The sequence below is a fragment of the Hyla sarda genome, chromosome 8 (genome assembly GCF_029499605.1).
Source record: "Hyla sarda isolate aHylSar1 chromosome 8, aHylSar1.hap1, whole genome shotgun sequence".
NCBI classification, from domain to species: Eukaryota; Metazoa; Chordata; class Amphibia; order Anura; family Hylidae; genus Hyla; species Hyla sarda.
In genome coordinates this window covers 125091915-125112410 of record NC_079196.1, presented here as the reverse complement: position 1 = coordinate 125112410, position 20496 = coordinate 125091915, and the positions used below count along the sequence as shown (strand labels likewise).

At 41.5% G+C, this 20496-nt stretch overlaps 1 protein-coding gene across 15 annotated transcripts in view; it reads right to left on the bottom strand.

Moving 5' to 3' along the window:
- Positions 1–20496, bottom strand: part of GULP1 (GULP PTB domain containing engulfment adaptor 1) — a 1103506-nt gene that overhangs the window by 100943 nt on the left and 982067 nt on the right. For 14 of the 15 annotated variants that reach the window (XM_056535167.1, XM_056535165.1, XM_056535168.1 and 11 more), the window contains one exon: positions 3258–3396. In XM_056535167.1, the coding sequence (XP_056391142.1) occupies positions 3258–3396 (139 nt within the window). Of the gene's footprint in view, positions 1–3257; positions 3397–13339; positions 13568–20496 lie in introns of all 15 variants that reach the window. The other variant, XM_056535177.1, reaches the window with a different exon arrangement.

Below are 20496 nucleotides of genomic sequence, written 5' to 3'. Positions count from 1 at the left end.
GGGAATTTATACCAACATTGTCAGGTGTGAATTTGCTTATGTCGACACTCGGCAAAATAGCACAGCCGTAGTCACTCACAGTTGAAGGCCTCACATTAACCCATCCTTAACATGACCACCGTCCCTGCTGTCTGCTGCCTACTGCAACCAATCCACCACTGCCTGTTGTCCTGTCCACTGGCTACTACAACTACCACCAGTTCACCACTTCTTGCTGTCCTGTCCTCTGGTTACTACTACAACCACCAGTCCACAACCCTTGCCGCTACTGCTACCACCAGACAGGCCTATACATACACAAACAATGATGTGCAAAAAAGAAGGATGTTTTGGGGGGCTTATATATATATATATATATATATATATATACACATATATATATATACATATATATATATATATATATATATATATATAGACATATATATATATATATATATATATATATATATATATATATGCTATTTCTTCTTCCCAAAAAGGTATAATTTTTGACATGCTTGGAAAAAATGTATTGTGCCTTTTTCACTTGCCAAAATCTAACCCTGTTGCTATTCCAAAAAAGAATAATTTTTGGAACGCTTGGAAAAAATCTATATGGTTTTCTTCAGTTGCCAGAATCAAAACCTGTTGCTGCTCCCAAAAAAGGGGTAATTTTTGTTGGAACACTCAGAAAAATCATTGTGTCTTCCGATACCTCGGTGTGCATTTTAATACCAACAGGCATCTACAAACAACCAGGGATTTGCACCTTTATCTACAGATGGCTGTATATACTGGATACAGAAGCTGTCATCTTACCTCATCCTGGCTCCTGATCCAGTTGAGTCAGTGTAGCTCTGCCTGACTACAGCCGGGAGCCAGGGTGGTAAGTCTGAGGCTCTGTTCACACTGTATGTTTTGTATAATGTGAACAGGCCCTGTCCAAACAGGCTGGGAGTTGTAGTTTTGCAACAATTGGAGGCTCCCTGTCTGGGAAGTCATTGCATTATGCTTAAAATGTACTAACCCATTTTTCCTGTTTTTCTCTTCTTCTCATTTTAGATCCGTGTATGCAGAGGCCTACGGTGAAATTTTATTTTCAAGCTTTGTAGTGGAAGACGTCTTATGAACAGAATCCATTACTAAGCCAGGGCTTAGCGTTAGCCCCCAAAACAGCTAGTGCCAACCCCCAAATATTACCCTGGTACCCACTGCCACAGAGGTACTAGTAAGAGCCAGTTCCAACAGGCCTACAGCGTCAAAAATTGCATTCATGGGTGTAGGTGGTAAGAGGCTGGCGTTATTTAAGCTGGGGAGGGCCAGTAACAATAGTCCTTGTCAACCCTGGTAAGGTCAGGCTGTAGCTGCTTGGTGAGTATCCAGCCTAAATAACATCTTAATAATAAGGTAAATAATAAAGCAGTTATTTTATTCATAAATAACAGAGGAATTGTACCACAAAGAGTTATGAGAAAAAGCTTTTATGGGAATGCAGGTATTTACTTAAACAGATGACAGGCATAGTAACAGGACTTCTTCAACCCCTTCCCAACACTCCCCACAAATTTGTATTTTGCCATTTGTTTTCTTCCCCTTCACTTTCTAAGACCCTTAATATTATTATTAATTTGCTTACAGAGTCTTAAGATAGTGTATTTTTTGCAGAACAAGTTGTACTTTTTACTGGTGCCCTCTATTTTGTGCTTTAATCTATCATACAGCAATAAAGGCAAAATACATATTTTTAGTTTTTTTTTTTTTTTTTTTTTAAACAATGCAATTACACACATTTGTTGGGCAATATTCTTTTCTGAACTCTCCCTACGGTAAAACTGGCATGTTAAATTTATTCTACCAGTCAGTATGATTCCAATTTTAAACAATACTAAACTTGAATAATTATTTTTTTGTTTTACTATATAAAAAAAAAAGCTTCAAAATTGTGTATCACCATGTTCTGACCTCTTTAAGGTTTTTATTTTTCCACATATGGAGCTCTGGTATGGCTCATCTTATTACATATTTTTTGGAATGTGATTTGACCACAAATCAGCAGTAGTGGAGTTTTGGTATTTTTTTACACCATTTAAACAGATGACTATATGGGAATAAAAATTTTATAATTTAATAGCTCAGACAATTCAAGGGATTCCATTGGGCCTTCATTTTATTTTCACGTTTTCGTTTTTTCCTCCTTGCCTTCTAAAAATCATAACTCTTTATAATTTCATCCACAGACTAGCATGAGGGATTGTTTTTTGTGCGACCAGTTGTATTTTGTAATGGCATCACTCATTTTACCATAAAATGTATGGCACAACCAAAAAAATACTATTTGTGTGGGGAAATTGATAAGAAAACCGCAATTTTGCAAATTTTGGAAGGTTTCGTTTTCATGCTGTATACTTTACGGTAAAATAGACATGTTTTCTTTATTCTGTGGATCAATATGATTAAAATGATGCCCATGTTATATGCTTTTCTATTATAATTTAGCTTAAAAAAAATCACAAACTTTGTAACCAAATTACTGCGTTTAAAATTCCTCTATTTTGCTGACCTATAACTTTTTCATTTTCCGTATAAGAGGTTGTATGAGGGCTCATTTTTTTGCCCTGATCTGTTATTTTTTGAATACCAAATTTGCATATATAAAACTTGAAATACATTTTTTATAAAAAAATTTTGAACAAAAAGTTATAAAAAATTAAATTTTTTTAATGTTCACGCCGTTCACCGTATGGGATAATTAACATTATATTTTAATAGTTTGGATATTTACGCACGCGATGATACCAAATATGTTTATTTTTAAAAAATTACACTTTTTGGGGGGTAAAACTGACAATTAAAATTTTAATTGGGGGAGGGGATTTTTCAAATTTTTTTACTTTTATTTTTTGACTTTTTCGACTTTTATTTTTACACATTAATAGTCCCAATAGGGGACTATTTATAGCAATTATTCAATTGCTAATACTGTTCAGTGCTATGCATAGGGCACGGTTTTAGGATCGGTGGGAAAACCGCATTGGGCAAAAATGAGGCAACTGGAGTCAGCGTTTCACTTCGGTCGGCTCATTGAAATGAATTACATACGGGCGGCATATGACAGGGATACGGGAGCACTCGGTTTTAGCTCTGCCCAGCTGTATGCGGTCCTGTATGGCTGAAAACGTGATGTGAACCCAGACTGACATATCAAAACCAACACTGTACCAATGGAATTCCGTCAATGTCTCTGTAGAAACAAATAACAGGTCAAAATTACTTACTTATTTCAGTCGACCTGCTGGGAACAGATGGAAGCTGTGTTCCATTTTTTGTAGGTGTGGTTGATTCAGGGGAGAGTAAGGTGAAAGGAACCATATCAAAAATATCAGTGGAAGGAGATCTAGGCGTCACACTGCTGGCCTAAAACAAAAAGCCTTGCATTAGAATTGTTTTCTATAGTTATAAATATTCATGCAAAGAGTCATGCAAAAAATCTGAGTTAGAACAGGCATACCAATGTCACACACATTTTTTTTTTGTTATATATGATATTTTGTTAAACAATATAAATCTTGTGGAAATGGAAAAAAAATAAAAAACAAAAAAAAAACACAAAGAGACATCAAGGGCCCATGCACAAGGTGAAGTTTCTGAGCAGAATTGGGTGAAAAAAATTACCATATATGCTCGAGAATAAGTTTTTCAGCAACATTTTTCGTGCCAAAAACATCCCCCCTCGGCTTATACTCGAGTGATGGGGAAAAAAAATCGCAGGCATATAGGTGGGGGTGGTGAGGGGATGGGCCGGGCCGCCCATTGTCTATGCTGCAGGGACCGTCCGACTTCCAGTGGGGAGGGTGAGCCAGTCTGGGCCATCCATCTTGACCAAGAGGCCCTCTTCTCTGCTCCGGGCCAGCCCTGGACTAGTGACGCTGCATTGACGCCGCCGTGCAGGGACGTCCGTGCACAGCAGATGTCCGTGACGTCAGGGGTGTCCTTTTGCGGCGGCATCAATGCAGCGTCACTAGTCTGGGGCAAGCCTGCAGCAGAGAAGAGGGCCTCTCGGTCAAAATGGATGGCCCGAACCAGCTCGCGCTCCCCACTGGAAGTCGGGGGAAGGACCGACAGAGCTGCAACTGGGGAGGTGAGTAGAGAACAAAAGAGGAGGGTCTGGATGATGACAGGGGGTATGAGGGGGGTCTGGATAATGATAGGGGGGACAAGGGGGATCTGTATGATGGGGATGAGGGGGGTCTGGATGATGACAGTAGGGATGAGGGGTGTGGGAGTCGGGATGATGACAGAGGAGGGCGGGATCATGACGGGGGGAGGGGGATGATGTATATATATTGTAGGGATTCCTCCTTGGGGATTAGCTCCAGGATCATCCTGGACACTGCCACGGGACACTTTTCCACTCAATAAACCCGCAGACAACGGTTATTCATGCAAGCCTGGCACCTTGCCAACTTTATTTAGACAGGTTGCAGGTAAAACAAAACATAACTCAGGAACAAACCAAAGTCCTAGACCGTCTGGTCACTGACTACACATATCAGCATGCCCTGACTACTATCTGGTGAGCTACCCTCAGCCAGCATAAAACATGTGCCCCTGCAACCTGTTACAATAATCACTGATAGATTGCCGAAGGCAATCCAATAAAGGCCCTGAGGGTCCCAACCAAAAATTTACTATGTACAGGACTTTAATTTGCGGGTCCAAAATTATAATAGTGAAAAGAGAAGGAAAAAATCACACATTTAAAAACACTATGTGCTCCTAACTAGTGGCTGAATTAAGGCTTATTGGGCTCGACTAGCTCCATCATTTTCTTTAATTCGTAGGAGATACATTGTATTTTTGTATCCCAGAACTACTGGTTGTTAGGGTACATAGCAGTTAAAACCATAACACTGCCCCCCTCAACGTTTCGCCACCAAGTGGCTTTGTCAAGAGGCAAATGGGCAATGGCGATCAGAAAATGCCGAACTGACCTTTTAACACCTTCTGTTGTGATGTCACCAATGTTATTACCAATCAAAATTGACTCCCATCAGCCATTGCGACAAACCCTCCAATCGGTCTGTATCAATTAATGAGTGACAAGTATGATAGCCAACCATATAGCTCAAGAAACTCACCACTAAATGTCTGCCACGTCTCTCTTCCTGATAGGAGTTCGTCCGGACTTCAGGCACCGACGTCATGTGTAAACAATGTGCAGAACAAGCTGCGCGCGGACTTCGTATCTGTGAGTTCCTGAGATGCCGGCCGCGCATGTGCCGGAGTCTAGGCTGCACGTTCTCAGCTGCGCGAGAACTTAGCAGTCATTTCGCTTACTCATTGTATATGCTGATAGTGCCTGCGCACTAGAGGGTGCGCGAACACTTAACCATCACCCAGGAAGAACAATGGATACACAGACACTTGGGTTCAGAGCTAACAGTAAAGAGGGAAAAAAGAGTGAATATATAGAGAAAGTAAATTAAATTAAATAAGTTACTATTTAGTGTTGCCCGTTATTTAAATTTATTACAGGATACCACCCAGGTAAGTATACAGTGAGGATATTAGCTGTATGTACAAATCAATTATTTGATTCAGGGGGTAAGTATTAGGCATATTAATGGATAAAAATCAAAATCTAAGGCATCTGATAACACGAGAAGACAGAAATGATCTTTTACAAACCCGGCATCCTGATGACACTTCTTGTGTTATCAGATGCATAGGAAACTATGATTCTAATAACAAACAAGTTAAGAACATATTGCAGAAGTACTGGCCAATCCTATTAGCGGATCCAGAAATCAGGGAAGTGATCCCCCAGCATCCTTCTATTACTTATAGAAGGGGCAAAAACTTACGTGAGCAACTAGTAAGGAGCCATTATTCGGAGGGGGCTCCAAGTAATTGGTTGACCTCTACGATTGTGGGGTCTTTCCCTTGCGGGAAATGTACTTTCTGCAAATTTTTACCCAAAAAGAAAACCTTCGTCAACCCAGTTGACAATCACCAATACGAGATTAGAGATTTTATCAATTGCTAAACCATGGGCATTGTATATATAGTGGAATGCGGATGTCCTAAATTTTATGTTGGTAAAACAGTTCAGCAGTTTCGGAGGAGAATATCAAAACATCTCAGTATGATCAAAAATAAAGGAGATACACCTTTATCTAGACACCTCTGGGAAGTCCACAATGGTGACGTGTCCCAATTACAATTTTGGGGCTTTATCAAGTGCAAGTTAGGTCCCAGAAGGGGTGATCTAGATAAGATCCTTTTGCGTATTGAGGCGAAGTGGATCTACAAATTACAAAGTTTGAGTCCAAAAGGACTAAATGAAGGTTTTACTTTTTCTGCCTTTTTGTGACCTTTTTGTACAAGTTTTATTACGTTCTACCAATAACTAATTAATTGTGAGTTATTATTTGAAGGCTATCACCACTTAAGTCGACCGGAACCATTACCTTCATTAATACTATGACGTTTATTAATATGACCATTTCCCCAGTCAAACCCTATTCAAACCCTATTCCTTATAGAGATTCCCCTTTCTCACCTTTTTCTTCTTTTCCTCCTCTCCCCTCCCCTGTGTTCAGGGAAGGGGTTTAGTTATCACCTTATGGAATTCACATATATTAACAAATTTCTAATTGTTCCTTTATTAATGGTCTCTCTTCCCCCTTTTTGGGGGATTTGACCACCAACCAAGAATAATGCCTTAGATAGATAGTGCTGTTTTTTACTGTTGATTCTCTTTTTTGATTTTTATCCATTAATATGCCTAATACTTACCCCCTGAATCAAATAATTGATTTGTACATACAGCTAATATCCTCACTGTATACTTACCTGGGTGGTATCCTGTAATAAATTTAAATAACAGGCAACACTAAATAGTAACTTATTTAATTTAATTTACTTTCTCTATATATTCACTCTTTTTTCCCTCTTTACTGTTAGCTCTGAACCCAAGTGTCTGTGTATCCATTGTTCTTCCTGGGTGATGGTTAAGTGTTCGCGCACCCTCTAGTGCGCAGGCACTATCAGCATATACAATGAGTAAGCGAAATGACTGCTAAGTTCTCGCGCAGCTGAGAACGCGCAGCCTAGACTCCGGCACATGCGCGGCCGGCATCTCAGGAACTCACAGATACGTAGTCCGCGCGCAGCTTGTTCTGCGCATTGTTTACACATGACGTCGGTGCTGGAAGTCCGGACGAACTCCTATCAGGAAGAGAGACGTGGCAGACATTTAGTGGTGAGTTTCTTGAGCTATATGGTTGGCTATCATACTTGTCACTCATTACTTGATACAGACCGATTGGAGGGTTTGTCGCAATGGCTGATGGGAGTCAATTTTGATTGGTAATAACATTGGTGACATCACAACAGAAGGTGTTAAAAGGTCCGGTCGGCGTTTTCTGATCGCCATTGCCCATTTGCCTCTTGACAAAGCCACTTGGTGGCGAAACGTTGAGGGGGGCAGTGTTATGGTTTTAACTGCTATGTACCCTAACAACCAGTAGTTCTGGGATACAAAAATACAATGTATCTCCTACGAATTAAAGAAAATGATGGAGCTAGTCGAGCCCAATAAGCCTTAATTCAGCCATTAGTTAGGAGCACATAGTGTTTTTAAATGTGTGATTTTTTCCTTCTCTTTTCACTATTATAATTTTGGACCCGCAAATTAAAGTCCTGTACATAGTAAATTTTTGGTTGGGACCCTCAGGGCCTTTATTGGATTGCCTTCGGCAATCTATCAGTGATTATTGTATATTTTGCCCTCCAGCCATTAGTCTCGTTCTTTTGTATTATACCTGCAACCTGTTACTCACAGTTCACACCACTTCTTCACTTCTTGGACCGTTCACAGTTCGCTGTGTGTGTGTTTCCTCAACAGGGTCCGTGTGTCTCCCCCTACAGCGACATGCTGTTACCCAGGGAGAGCCCCAACTATTCTGTTTCTTTTTCCTTTTAAACACACTTTCCCTTCCTGATACCTCATTAATCAGGCCACAGGTGGAGCATTCTGCAGAGATAGCAAGGGGAATACACCCTTTCCTTGCCACACTGCCACATACCCCCCCCCCCCTCTGCTCAGACCACCAGGAAGGAGCACTTGTATTCAAAAGGCAGAATCCAACTGCCTTTCCTTTTCCTTGAACAACTACGTCCAACAGGTTTTGAGGCACTTGGCTTCCTTCATCAGTAGATTTTATCTGCACCACTTCAATGGTGCACCCTTCTTTCATTCGCACTTTCATCAGCCACCGAGCACAAGACTTTTGGTCACCTTTGACAAATTCCTTGTAAAAAGCTCCATTCATGTTACACCTTTCCAACACCAGGTTCTTCATCTTGGTCTGTGCAGTTCTCTGGACACTAGGTGCGGACAAGGCAGATGCTCCAGGCCTTTGTCTTCTGTCACTGGTATGACCATTGCCCGAACTTTGCTGGTGGCCAACCGAGCCTGTATCACCCATTTGCAGGTCTTCTAAGTCATCCTCCACAATTTCAGGAGGCTTCCCTTTAATGCACTTGTCCATCTTCTCCTTGAGACAGACTCTTCTCCAAATTCTACTTCTGTGGACTTTCTTCCGATGTTTTCTGGAACTAATCCAGCGCCTCTCAGGGATTCTACCATGACCCAGTCTTCTATCACAGTGACCTCTTTTTAAGGACTCTGCTTTCTTATTAGCCCTTTCTTTAGGGACACCGACCTTCACAGGCTCATTTTTAGGCTGAGAACTCTTGGCTCCTTTAGCCAGTTTTTCACCTGCACCTTCAGATGTGTCACTGACTTTACTTGCAGCTTCTGCAGTTATCTCTGGTTTAACTTCTACTTCAGAGAACTTCTCTGCCTCAGAATTTTCACCATGCAATGTCAATATCTCTGCAGCTTCAGAGGACTTCCCATATGGTTTCACCTCAGTCTCAGCTTCAGAGGACCTTTCATATGGCTTCTTCTCATGGTCTTCAGACTCTACTGTTTCTTGCGTCCATTGTTCAGACTCCGCCTTTTTTAGAGAAAGCATCCCTGTCTCCAGTAGATTTTGCCCCACAAGCAGTTTTTCTTCTTTTACACGGACGGCTGTGGCTTTGGCCTCAGTTTCCATTTGAGACACTTTTAACCTCTCGTTAGCCAGTTCTACTATAGCTTGGTCACGGCTTTCTTTTAGGACCTTCATGTCTCCTTCCAGCTTTAAACATTTCTGCTGCTCACTCTTGAGCTTAGCAGAGTTCTTCTTCTCACTTTCCAGCAATTCTGTCAAGTTTTTGACAGTATCCTCCAGAGACAGCAGTTGTTCTCTCATCTGCTCATTGTCTTTATTCAGTTGCACCATCTTGGACACTTTCTGCTCATAGACTTTTAGCTGAGCCTCTTGTTCAGAGAGCTGAGTACCCAGTGAATCCAAGGCAGCTGCGCGAGACTTAATGTGCATTTCGTTCTGCGCCTCCAGGCTCTGCACCTTGTGAGCCATTACCACTTTCTTTTTCTCCAGCTCTTCCATGACTACCAACCTAGCCTTTTGATCACTTTGTAGAGCCAGATATGCCCCACACAGGACATTCACTTCTTCATCCTTGAATGAGATCTGCTTGACCACAATCTCCAATTCTCTCTCCTTGCTGGTCATAAGACCCTGGGAGCGGGACAGTTCCTCCTGCAGAGCCGCAAACTCCCTTTTGTGGCGCTCCATATCTTTCTGCAGCTGAAGCGTCGCTTCCTGCTCTTTATTCAAGTCTGCAAGCATTTTTTCTTTCTCCTCTGTCAGGTGATGAACCACTTCTTCCTTTTGAGACAATTTAGCAGAAACCATCTGTAAGGTTTCTTCAAGGTACTGGATCTGCTCCCTTTTTTTACCAAGACCAGAGCGTTTTTTCCGAGATCTCTTACTTACAGTGGTCTCCTTACTCTCGCTGCTGGACCTTGAGACATTCTCTTGTCCTCTGACAGTCACCTGTCCTTGGCCTGTCTCTTCCTTCAATCCAACTTGTTCAGACTCTTCTCCACCTTTAGGAGTAGTCTCCCCCTTTTCAAGGGTCTTGGCCACTTGGGCTTCAGGGTAGTTCCTGGACAGTCACTCTGGACTGTCTCTCTGCTCACTGGCAGACTTCTCTTTCACTTCAACACTGTCTCTCTGCTGCCCAGCAGAAAGGTCTAGGACTCCTGGGTCTGCAACAACATCTGGTCCAGTGGTTCGACCTTCCTGGTCATGATCCATCTCTGGTCCAGACGTCACATCTCCTTCACTCCGGACTCTGTCTGTGACAGTAAGCGCAGCACCCAGCTCCACATGTACTCTCTTCAGTACTTCTGCATTGTCCACAGACATCTCTGTAGCTTCTTTTCCAGTAACCTCTTCCAGATGACCGCGCAATTTCAACTTCCCTTTTGGCTCATTTTATTCACAAGGTTCAGCATAGCTTCCTCTTTTCCAGTCTCATTCACTTCTTCCGTGTGACAGTGCAACTCTAGCCCCACCTTAGGCTCATCTTCATCTGGCGGATGGAACCCATGTTCCTGTACCTGATCCGTTTCTGGTTTCACTGAAGATTCTGTTTCAGTCAGAGGCACACTTGTCACTTGAGTGCCTGGATCCTCTTGGACTTGACTCACGGTCTGGTCTTCAGCTCCCCCAGCAGTCTGGCAGACCCCTATCTGACATATATCTAGTGACTGTTGACACTCCCCATCCTCAGCCTCTGCTGAGTAACTCTCCACTAGTGTGTGGTGCAAGTCAAGTGTTGTGGGCCTATCAGGTGTACCTGCTCTAGTCACCTGACAGTCTTCCCATAATTGCTGAAAAAATTGAAAATCCGTCCCCAGTACTACATCATACTCCAAGGAGGGCTCTATTGCAACCTTGTGACCTATAGTACCATAGGGAGTAGAAATACAGACATTAACCATTTTATAACCCCAAATACCAGCCTGCATAGACATTATAGCGGGGTCTGGCTTTCTGCTGCTGGCCTTTACCAGACTTATTACACATCTAGGGTCTTATAAAACCGTCATCTTTTTACCTTCTATTGCCAGCTCACACAGGTTTTCTTTTGTCCTGTCAGAGGTCGCAGCAGTACTCTTTACATCTGAGCACATCAACATAAGTTTTTCAGCAAAAACATTATCAGATTGCACATGTTCAAAATTTACAGGACAGTTCATAGCACTAGGACCTAACTCAGGCAAAGTGTGTTTTGTTACATTTTCTCCAAGTCCAGCATTTAACATTTTCTGTTCACCAGATTTTTTCAATCCAATCTGCACAGTGTGAACAGTCTCATCAGTCTTCATGAGGGGTTCCCCACCCTCACATGATTTTGCAACTGGACATAGGTTGGTACCACCTTGAACACTGTTCACACAGACAACCAGGGAAACACCACCCTCTGCCTCAGCATTTTTATGCACAGTCCCATCATTCTTATGTACAGTCTCATAGTCTCTAAACATGGCCCCCATAACCCCTGGAACAGTCTTATCAGAATCTCTTGCCATCCAATCGGTTAAGGGCTGGCGCTGGACACCTCTCACCAGCTTCTCTGCTGCAGAACATCGCTCCATTTGCTCTTTAAGTAGCTCTGCAACTTTAAACCCAGCATCACTGTTAGGCTGCAGTGCACACTGTAGTCTTGTAGCTTGGCTTACTCCCACTTGAGTCAGGATCTCTATCTTGACTTTCTCATAGTCCCGTAAGATCTTTGGATCAAGTTCACAATGAACTTTTTGGGCCTCTCCTCCAATGAATCCATACACCAAGTTTCCCCAGTGTGTCTTGGGCCATGCCTCATGCGTAGCAATCTTTTCAAACTCTGCAAAGCTTGCTTCCTCTTGCGCTGCAGCAGTCTGCAACAAAGCACTTATCAGGACATCCATCTTGCAACACTTCAAACCTTGCAAACACAGCACAGTCCTCTGCCGAAATGTCAGCCACTTGCCAACAAAATGTTCCATTGCCCCTAGCAACGCCTTTATACACAGTCTCAAAATGTAATCTGCACTCTGCAGGTGGCCCGTCCACCTGTCTCCTTACTTGAGAAAGAGCGCCCTCTCGCTTGATGCGATCTGTTGCCCTTAGCAACAACTTCACCACAGGAGCAGTCCTGCTCTTGTACTCCACAGCTGGGCTCGTCCCACTGTCTCCTCTCTGAGAAAAAGAGTTCCCACTTGCAACATGCACGATAATTTTCTCTTGGCAACAACTTCACTGCAACTCTACCACTGGTTGCTCATAGCAACGTGTTTGCCCGCATCCTCCACGAATTGTAAGGATTCCTCCTTGGGGATTAGCTCCGGGATCATCCTGGACACTGCCACGGGACACGTTTCCACTCAATAAACCCGCAGACAACGGTTATTCATGCAAGCCTGGCACTTTGCCAGCTTTATTTAGACAGGTTGCAGGTAAAACAAAACATAACTCAGGAACAAACCAAAGTCCTAGACCGTCTGGTCACTGACTACACATATCAGCATGCCCTGACTACTATCTGGTGAGCTACCCTCAGCCAGCATAAAACATGTGCCCCTGCAACCTGTTACTCACAGTTCACACCACTTCTTCACTTCTTGGACCGTTCACAGTTCGCTGTGTGTGTTTCCTCAACAGGGTCCGTGTGTCTCCCCCTACAGCGACATGCTGTTACCCAGGAAGAGCCCCAACTATTCTGTTTCTTTTCCTTTTAAACACACTTTCCCTTCCTGATACCTCATTAATCAGGCCACAGGTGGAGCATTCTGCAGAGATAGCAAGGGAAATACACTCTTTCCTTGCTACACTGCCACAATATTAAATTAAAATATTGAAAAAAACTAAAAGGATATGTGCACCTCAGTTGAGCAGCTGCTATCATTGAGTAAAGCTGGTGGAGACATATTAAAACGTGATAACACTGATAAAATATGAAGTGATTAGTTGTCATCATTGGGTGAAGCTGATGGGAAATGTATTTTTACACAGCACCCGCTAAAAACAACAATTCTTGGTGTCCTTTATATCCTTTACTACTCTATCCTTATTGTCCTTATTGTGAGACCGGCTCATGATAAAAAATAATAATAATAATAAATTCCATTTAAACTATAAAACTGGTAAACAAACACTTAAAATTTTAGCAAATCCTTTCTAATTATTTTAAATTATAATTATTTTAAAATGTAAGCATGTTAAGATATTTCATTGGGCAACAAGTATGGTTTAGATATACTTGGGCAACAAGTATGGTTTAGTTTTATCATATATATTATAATTAAGTATTGAATTAGGAATTGAATAACATGAAACTGTCAAACAAAACAGCACTTAACAGACAGATACTTTGAAAAGTATAACAGAATTACACAAGGCCTTGGGATGGTGTATTCATTGTTACATTTTGGTTGATTTTTTTGGGAAGGAGGAGGAGTTAGATGCAATCCTGTTGATAGTCTAGAGTCAGGTGAATTCATGGGAGTGAATGTTATAGAGCAGATATCTAAACATGGAACTGTAGCTTCATTATGACACCAGGTAAACGTGGTGGACCTCTCAACCACACTTTGCTCATGACCAAGTATTATATGCAGCAACTGCAGAGGAATGAAGAGGAAACAAAGTATAGGCAACAAATAGTGAAAAATATACACAGATTAAAAGAGTAGAAAACATTTGGCAGTTGAATACAGATAAGATATGCTTAACCCCTTAACAACGCAGGACGTAAATGTACGTCCTGGTGAGTTGGTACTTAACACACCAGGACGTAAATTTACATCTATACATAACCACGAGCATCGGAGCGATGCTTGGGTAATGTGCAGCAGATCCTGACTGCTGATAGCAGCCAGGGACCCGCCGGTAATGGCCGACATCCGCGATCGCGCGGATGTCCGCCATTAACCCCTCAGATGCCGTGATCAATACAGCGCTGCCGCGGCGATCCGATCATACAAAACGGGAGACAGAGGTCCCCTCACCTGCCTCCTCTGCCTTCCACAGGTCTTCTGTTCTGATCCAGACCAGAGCAGAGGATGACCAATAACACTGATCAGTGCTATGCCCTATGCATAGCACTGAACAGCATTAGAAATCGAATAATTGCTATAAATAGTCCCCTATGGAAACTATTAAAGTGTAAAAATAAAAGTAAAAAAAAGTTTTAAAAAAATTGAAAAACCCCGTCCCCAATAAAAACTTAAAAAAAAAGTGTAAACATTTTTTATATTCATATTTGGTATCGCCGCATATGTAAATATCCGAACAATTAAAATATACTGCTAATGATACCATACGGTGAACGGTGTGAACGTAAAAAAAAAAATACAAAATTGCTGCTTTTTTTTATAACATTTTATTCCCAAAAAATTTTTTAAAAATGTGGTAAAAGTTTAATATAAGCAAATATGGTATCAATAAAAAGCACACATCACGGGGCAAAAAAAATTGCCCTCATACCAGGAAAAATGAAAACGTTATAGGTCTTCAAAATAGGGGGATTTTAAACGTACTAATTTGGTTAAAATGTTTCTGATTTTTTTTAAGGGCAACAGTAATAGAAAAGTATATTATCATTGGTATCATTTTAATCGTATTAACCCAAAGAATAAATAAAACATGTAATTTTTACCGTAAATTGTACGGCATGAAAACGAAACCTTCCAAAATTTGCTAAATTGTGGTTTTCTTTTTAAATTCCCCACACAAATAGTATTTTTTTGGTTGCGCCATACATTTTATGGTAAAGTAAGTGATGGCATTACAACGGACAACTGGTGACGCAAAAGACAAGCCTTCATACTAATCTTTGGATGAAAATATAAAATAATTATGATTTTTTGAAGGCAAGGAGGAAAAAACGAAAACATAAAAATAAAATTGGGCTGAGTCCTTAAGGGGTTAAAATACCTGTTCTATGAGAAAAACTATTAACCCCATTTCATAACCATAGGTTTTAAATTCACATCATAACATCCCAAAATCAACCAATACATTAATCTTTGTGCATAGGACCTGTGGATCAAGTTGTATTACAAAAATTATAAAAACAACACAAATATGCAACTATGTTTTCATTGTTGAAAGTAATCAAAAATCACTGCATGACTGATCTGGAAAAATAATAAATTAACCTGAAGTTTCCCAAAAATGGCTAAAAGTTTATGTCATTCTTTGAACAATATTTTGTATTTATCCAACTAGGTGCAACTGCTGCAGCTTCTTAACCTCTTCAGGACATAGGGCGTATGGATACGCCCTGCATCCCGAGTCCTTAAGGACCGAGGGCGTATCCATACGCCCGTGGGAATTCCGGCCCCCACCGCTAGCCGGTTGGAGACCGGAGCCGGATGCCTGCTGAAATCGTTCAGCAGGCATCCCGGCATATCGCCCAGGGGGGTCATTATGCCCCCCATGCCGGCGATCGCCGCAGATCGCTGGACAATTCAGTCCAGCGATCTGCGGCGATTCCGGGTCAATCGGGTCTCCAGTGACCCGATGACCCGGAATTACTGGCTGTTCGGGGCCGTCTCTGACGGCCCCGAACAGCCAGAGCCTGCAGGGGTGAGGTGGCACTGGTGCCACCTCACGATCGCCCTGATTCGTCGGCCGGATTACCGGCCGACCAATCAGGGCGCCTGCTGCGGGTGTCACTCCCGCACCCGCTCCGCCCCTTTTCTGGAGGACGTGAGCGGGTGCGGGATGTGCACCCCGGGTGCTGGGGACCCCGATCCCCGGCGCCCCTGTTGGGATCGGGGCCCCAGGAGCAGCTGCGGCGGCGGGACTGACCTGCAGCGTCTGGATCGTTGGAGGTGAGTGACAGCCTCCTGCTGTTGCTTAGCAACAGCTCCCAGCATGCAAAAAGGGCATGCTGGGAGCTGTAGTTATGCAACAGCAGGAGGCAGACCACCACAACTCCCAGCATTCCCTTATGGGCATGCTGGGACTTATGGTTTTGCAACAGCTGGAGGCACATTCTTTCTATGGAAAAGTGTACCTTCAGCTGTTGTATAACTACAACTCCCAGCTTGCACAAACAGCTAAAGTGCATGCTGGGAGTTGTAGTGGTGCATCTGGTGGTTGCATAACTACAACTCCCAGCATGCCCGTTGGCTGTCGGTGACTGCTGAGAGTTGTAGTTTTGCAACAGCTGAAGGCACACTGGTTGTGAAACTCAGAGTTTTTTTTTACCTAACTCAGTGTTTCACGACCGGTGTGCCTCCAGCTGTTGCAAACTACAACTCTCAGCAGTCACCGTACACCATGCACCGTACATGCTGGGAGTTGTAGTTTTGCAACAGCTGGAGGCACACTGGTTGTGAAACACTGAGTTAGGTCACAAACTCAGTGATACATAACCAGTGTGCCTACAGTTGTTGCAAAACTGCAACTCTCAGCAGTCACCGACAGCCAACGGGCATGCTGGGAGTTGTAGTTATGCAACAGCTGGATGTCCCCCCCCCCCAATGTGAACGTACAGGGTACACTCACATGGGCGGAGGATTACAGTAAGTATCTGGCTGCAAATTTGAGCTGCCGCAAACTTTCTACTGCAGCTCAAATTGCCAGCGAGAAACTACTGTGAACCCCCCGCCCGTGCGACTGTACCCTAAAAACACTACACTACACTAACACAAAAAATAAAATAAAAAGTAAAAAACACTACATATACACATACCCCTATACAGCCCCCCTCCCCAATAAAAATGAAAAACATCTGGTACGCCACTGTTTCCAGAACGGAGCCTCCAGCTGTTGCAAAACAACTCCCAGTATTGTCGGACAGCCGTTGACTGTCCAGGCATGCTGGGAGTTTTGCAACAGCTGGAGGCACCCTGTTTGGGAATCACTGGCGTAGAATACCCCTATGTCCACCCCTATGCAATCGCTAATTTAGGCCTCAAATGTGCATGGCGCTCTCACTTTGGAGCCCTGTCGTATTTCAAGGCAACAGTTTAGGGTCACATATGGGGTATCGCCGTACTCGGGAGAAATTGTGTTACAAATTTTGGGGGGTATTTTCTGCTTTTACCCTTTTTAAAAATGTAAAATTTTTGGGAAAACAAGCATTTTAGATAAAAAAAAAAATATTTTTTTACATATGCAAAAGTCGTGAAACACCTGTGGGGTATAAAGGTTCACTTAACCCCTTGTTACGTTCCCCGAGGGGTCTAGTTTCCAAAATGGTATGCCATGTGGGTTTTTTTTTGCTGTCCTGGCACCATAGGGGCTTCCTAAATGCGGCATGCCCCCAGAGAAAAATTTGCGTTCAAAAAGCCAAATGTGACTCCTTCTCTTCCGAGACCTGTAGTGCGCCAGCAGAGCACTTTTCACCCCCATATGGGGTGTTTTCTGAATCGGGAGAAATTGGGCTTCAAATTTTTAGGGGTATTTTCTGCTATTACCCTTTTTAAAAATAATTTTTTTTTGGGAAAACAAGCATTTTAGGTAATTCCCCGAGGGGTCTAGTTTCCAAAATGGTATGCCATGTGTTTTTTTTTTTTGCTGTTATGGCACCATAAGGGCTTCCTAAAGGTAACATGCCCCCCAAAAACCATTTCAGAAAAACGTACTCTCCAAAATCCCCTTGTCGCTCCTACCCTTCTGAGCCCTCTACTGCGCCCGCCGAACACTTTACATAGACATATGAGGTATGTCCTTACTCGAGAGAAATTGGGCTACAAATACAAGTAAAAATTTTGTCCTTTTAACCCTTGTAAAAATAAAAAAATTGGGTCTACAAGAACATGTGAGTGTAAAAAATTAAGATTGTGAACTTTCTCCTTCACTTTGCTGCTATTCGTGTGAAACACCTAAAGGGTTAAAACGCTGACTGAATGTCATTTTGAATACTTTGGGGGGTGTAGTTTTTATAATGGGGTCATTTATGGGGTATTTCTAATATGAAGACCCTGCAAATCCACTTCAAACCTGAACTGGTCCCTGAAAAATACTGAGTTTGAAAATTTTGTGAAAAATCGGAAAATTGCTGCTGACCGTTGAAGCCCTCTGGTGTCTTCCAAAAGTAAAAACACGTCAATTTTATGATGCAAACATAAAGTAGACATATTGTATATGTGAACCAAAAAAAAATGTATTCGTAATATCCATTTTCCTTACAAGCAGAGAGCTTCAAAGTTAGAAAAATGCAAAATTTTCAAATTTTTCATCAAATTTACGGATTTTTCACCAAGAAAGGATGCAAGTATCGACAAAAATTTACCACTATGTTAAAGTAGAATATGTCACGAAAAAACAATCTCGGAATCAGAATGATAACTAAAAGCATTCCAGAGTTATTAATGTTTAAAGTGACAGTGGTCAGATGTGCAAAAAACGCTAAGGTCCTTAAGGCCAAAATGGGCTCTGTCCTGAAGGGGTTAATAATGGTATATAGAGATCCCAGCAGAAAAAAAAAACAAAAAAAACAAGCTGAGCTAATTATCAACAACGTTTAGGCAAACTACCCAGGAGCATAACATATCAAGTGATAAATGCTCATTTACTCCATAATATTATCATGGTATATAGATGTGGCAAAATAACAATTCTAACGCTAGGTTTATACTACGCAATTTCCAAGTGGAAGTTCAAAGCAGAATTCCACTCGGAAATTCTGGTGCAGCATTTCCCTGCACAGTGCACATTGTGGAATGTCAGCGACAGATATTTCGCAGCTGTAATTCCGCCACCAAAAGAATGAGCTTGCTCATTCTTTAGGCAGAATCTGCGTCATAAACATTGCTGTCTATGAGGACGGCAATGTCCTTGCGGTCTGATTCAGTCAGTGCTGAGCACACTCGCGATCCATGGGAGGATTTTGTCCTGCCAGAAATTCTGTAGCGTGACCATAACCTTAAATTGCCATAAAGGCTTAGCAGCTTTTTCAAAGTGAAGCTGCTGACAGTATTATGTCATAACATGTCATACATTTTATACAAGTGTATAATATGCGTGACTAAATAATATGTTTTTATATATTGAACTTTGTTTGCTGCCTCTCCTGTATGTAAATACCTAAAGTCACACAGCAGCTCTGAGTCAAGGAGTCATCTTTGCATTAATCTCGCCCTATGTTGAAAGCACACCTGATGATTGTTGCTTGTTTTAAGATGAGCTTGTGCTTCTCCTTTCCCACTTCCTCTTTTTTTTATTTTATAATAAGTAAATACAACCTCACATGTTTAATGTAAGGAAGGAGATGTGAAATGCACATTGGGGCTCTGTGATGCCAAATTAAACTGATGAGGTTATTTTTTTCCCTTCTCTTCCACTTATAACACATTCAGAATTAACCAAGTCATAATTTCTGATGACATTACAATGTCATTACATGACTGCACTGCTCTCAGGAAGTGTTCAATCATATCAGTCGACTATGTTAAGATCAAAATAATAATAAAATAAAAAAACAGGAATAGGTAGAAGGAATGCATAGAGCTGGGTTTATAAAAAATAAAAAATAAAACATAGAAATCATGGGAAAAAAGTGAAAACTGAGATTTCCAGCAGACATCCAGACTCCTATAATCTTTGCTGCACAAAGGAAACCACAATGTTGTAGCCAAAAATCATCCACATCATACAGCACATACAGATTTAAGTAATATTTTACCACTTATAATCTATATTAATAACTGCCTATTTCTCTTTTTTTGGCAGAAAAAGATCTTCATTTTGTACAAATGACAGTTCATGAGAAAAGAAAGAGCATGTAATAGTCAGGCATCTGTTTCTTGTTAATTTCCTTGGGAATAAATAAGACAAGGGTTACATGGCAACATTTGTCATTGGAATTTTCTAATTGTGATATTTTAGGTCTCCTTCAAATACACTTTTTTTTTTCTGTGTTTTAAAATGCATTTTAAAAATGCCATATTTTCCAAGCAGTATTATTGTGGTTTGTACATTTTGTGGCATTTATTATCTTGAAGTTTTACAGAGACATATACAGAGAAAAATACCATACAAAATGTCATACTTAAATACTTAAAGTATGCTATATTTTGATAAAAACACCACAGATTCTGAAAACATTTACCAAATGATTCTGAAAAGTTTTTTTTACCAGTACTGTATAGTACTGCTAAGATCACCTAGGAATGTATTCAAGTAGTATTAAGGCTAAGTTAATGTTCAAGTTGCAAAATGTTCAACACTAAAATAAAGCTGCATAAAGTATCCCTTTTTCTTGACAAATGCCTGCTGGTGTTAAATTGCATATGGTGGTATAGAAAGATGCAATGTCTGTAACTTTTTCACCTCTAACATAATCATCATTATCAGCCAACCCCTCTTCATCGTCCCCACCACTGTTGATTTCTGATAATGATTTCCTTGCTCCCCTCAACATATTGCTGCACCCCAATTGCTGACTGTGACACAACTCCTTCTTGTGGCTAGACAGAAATTATGGAACAGACCATTTAGGATAAACATTTCCACTGTGCCATGTAACTGTAGACAATGAGAAATCCACTGACACCTGGCTCAATGTCATATTGTCAGAGTATTCCTCCAACTG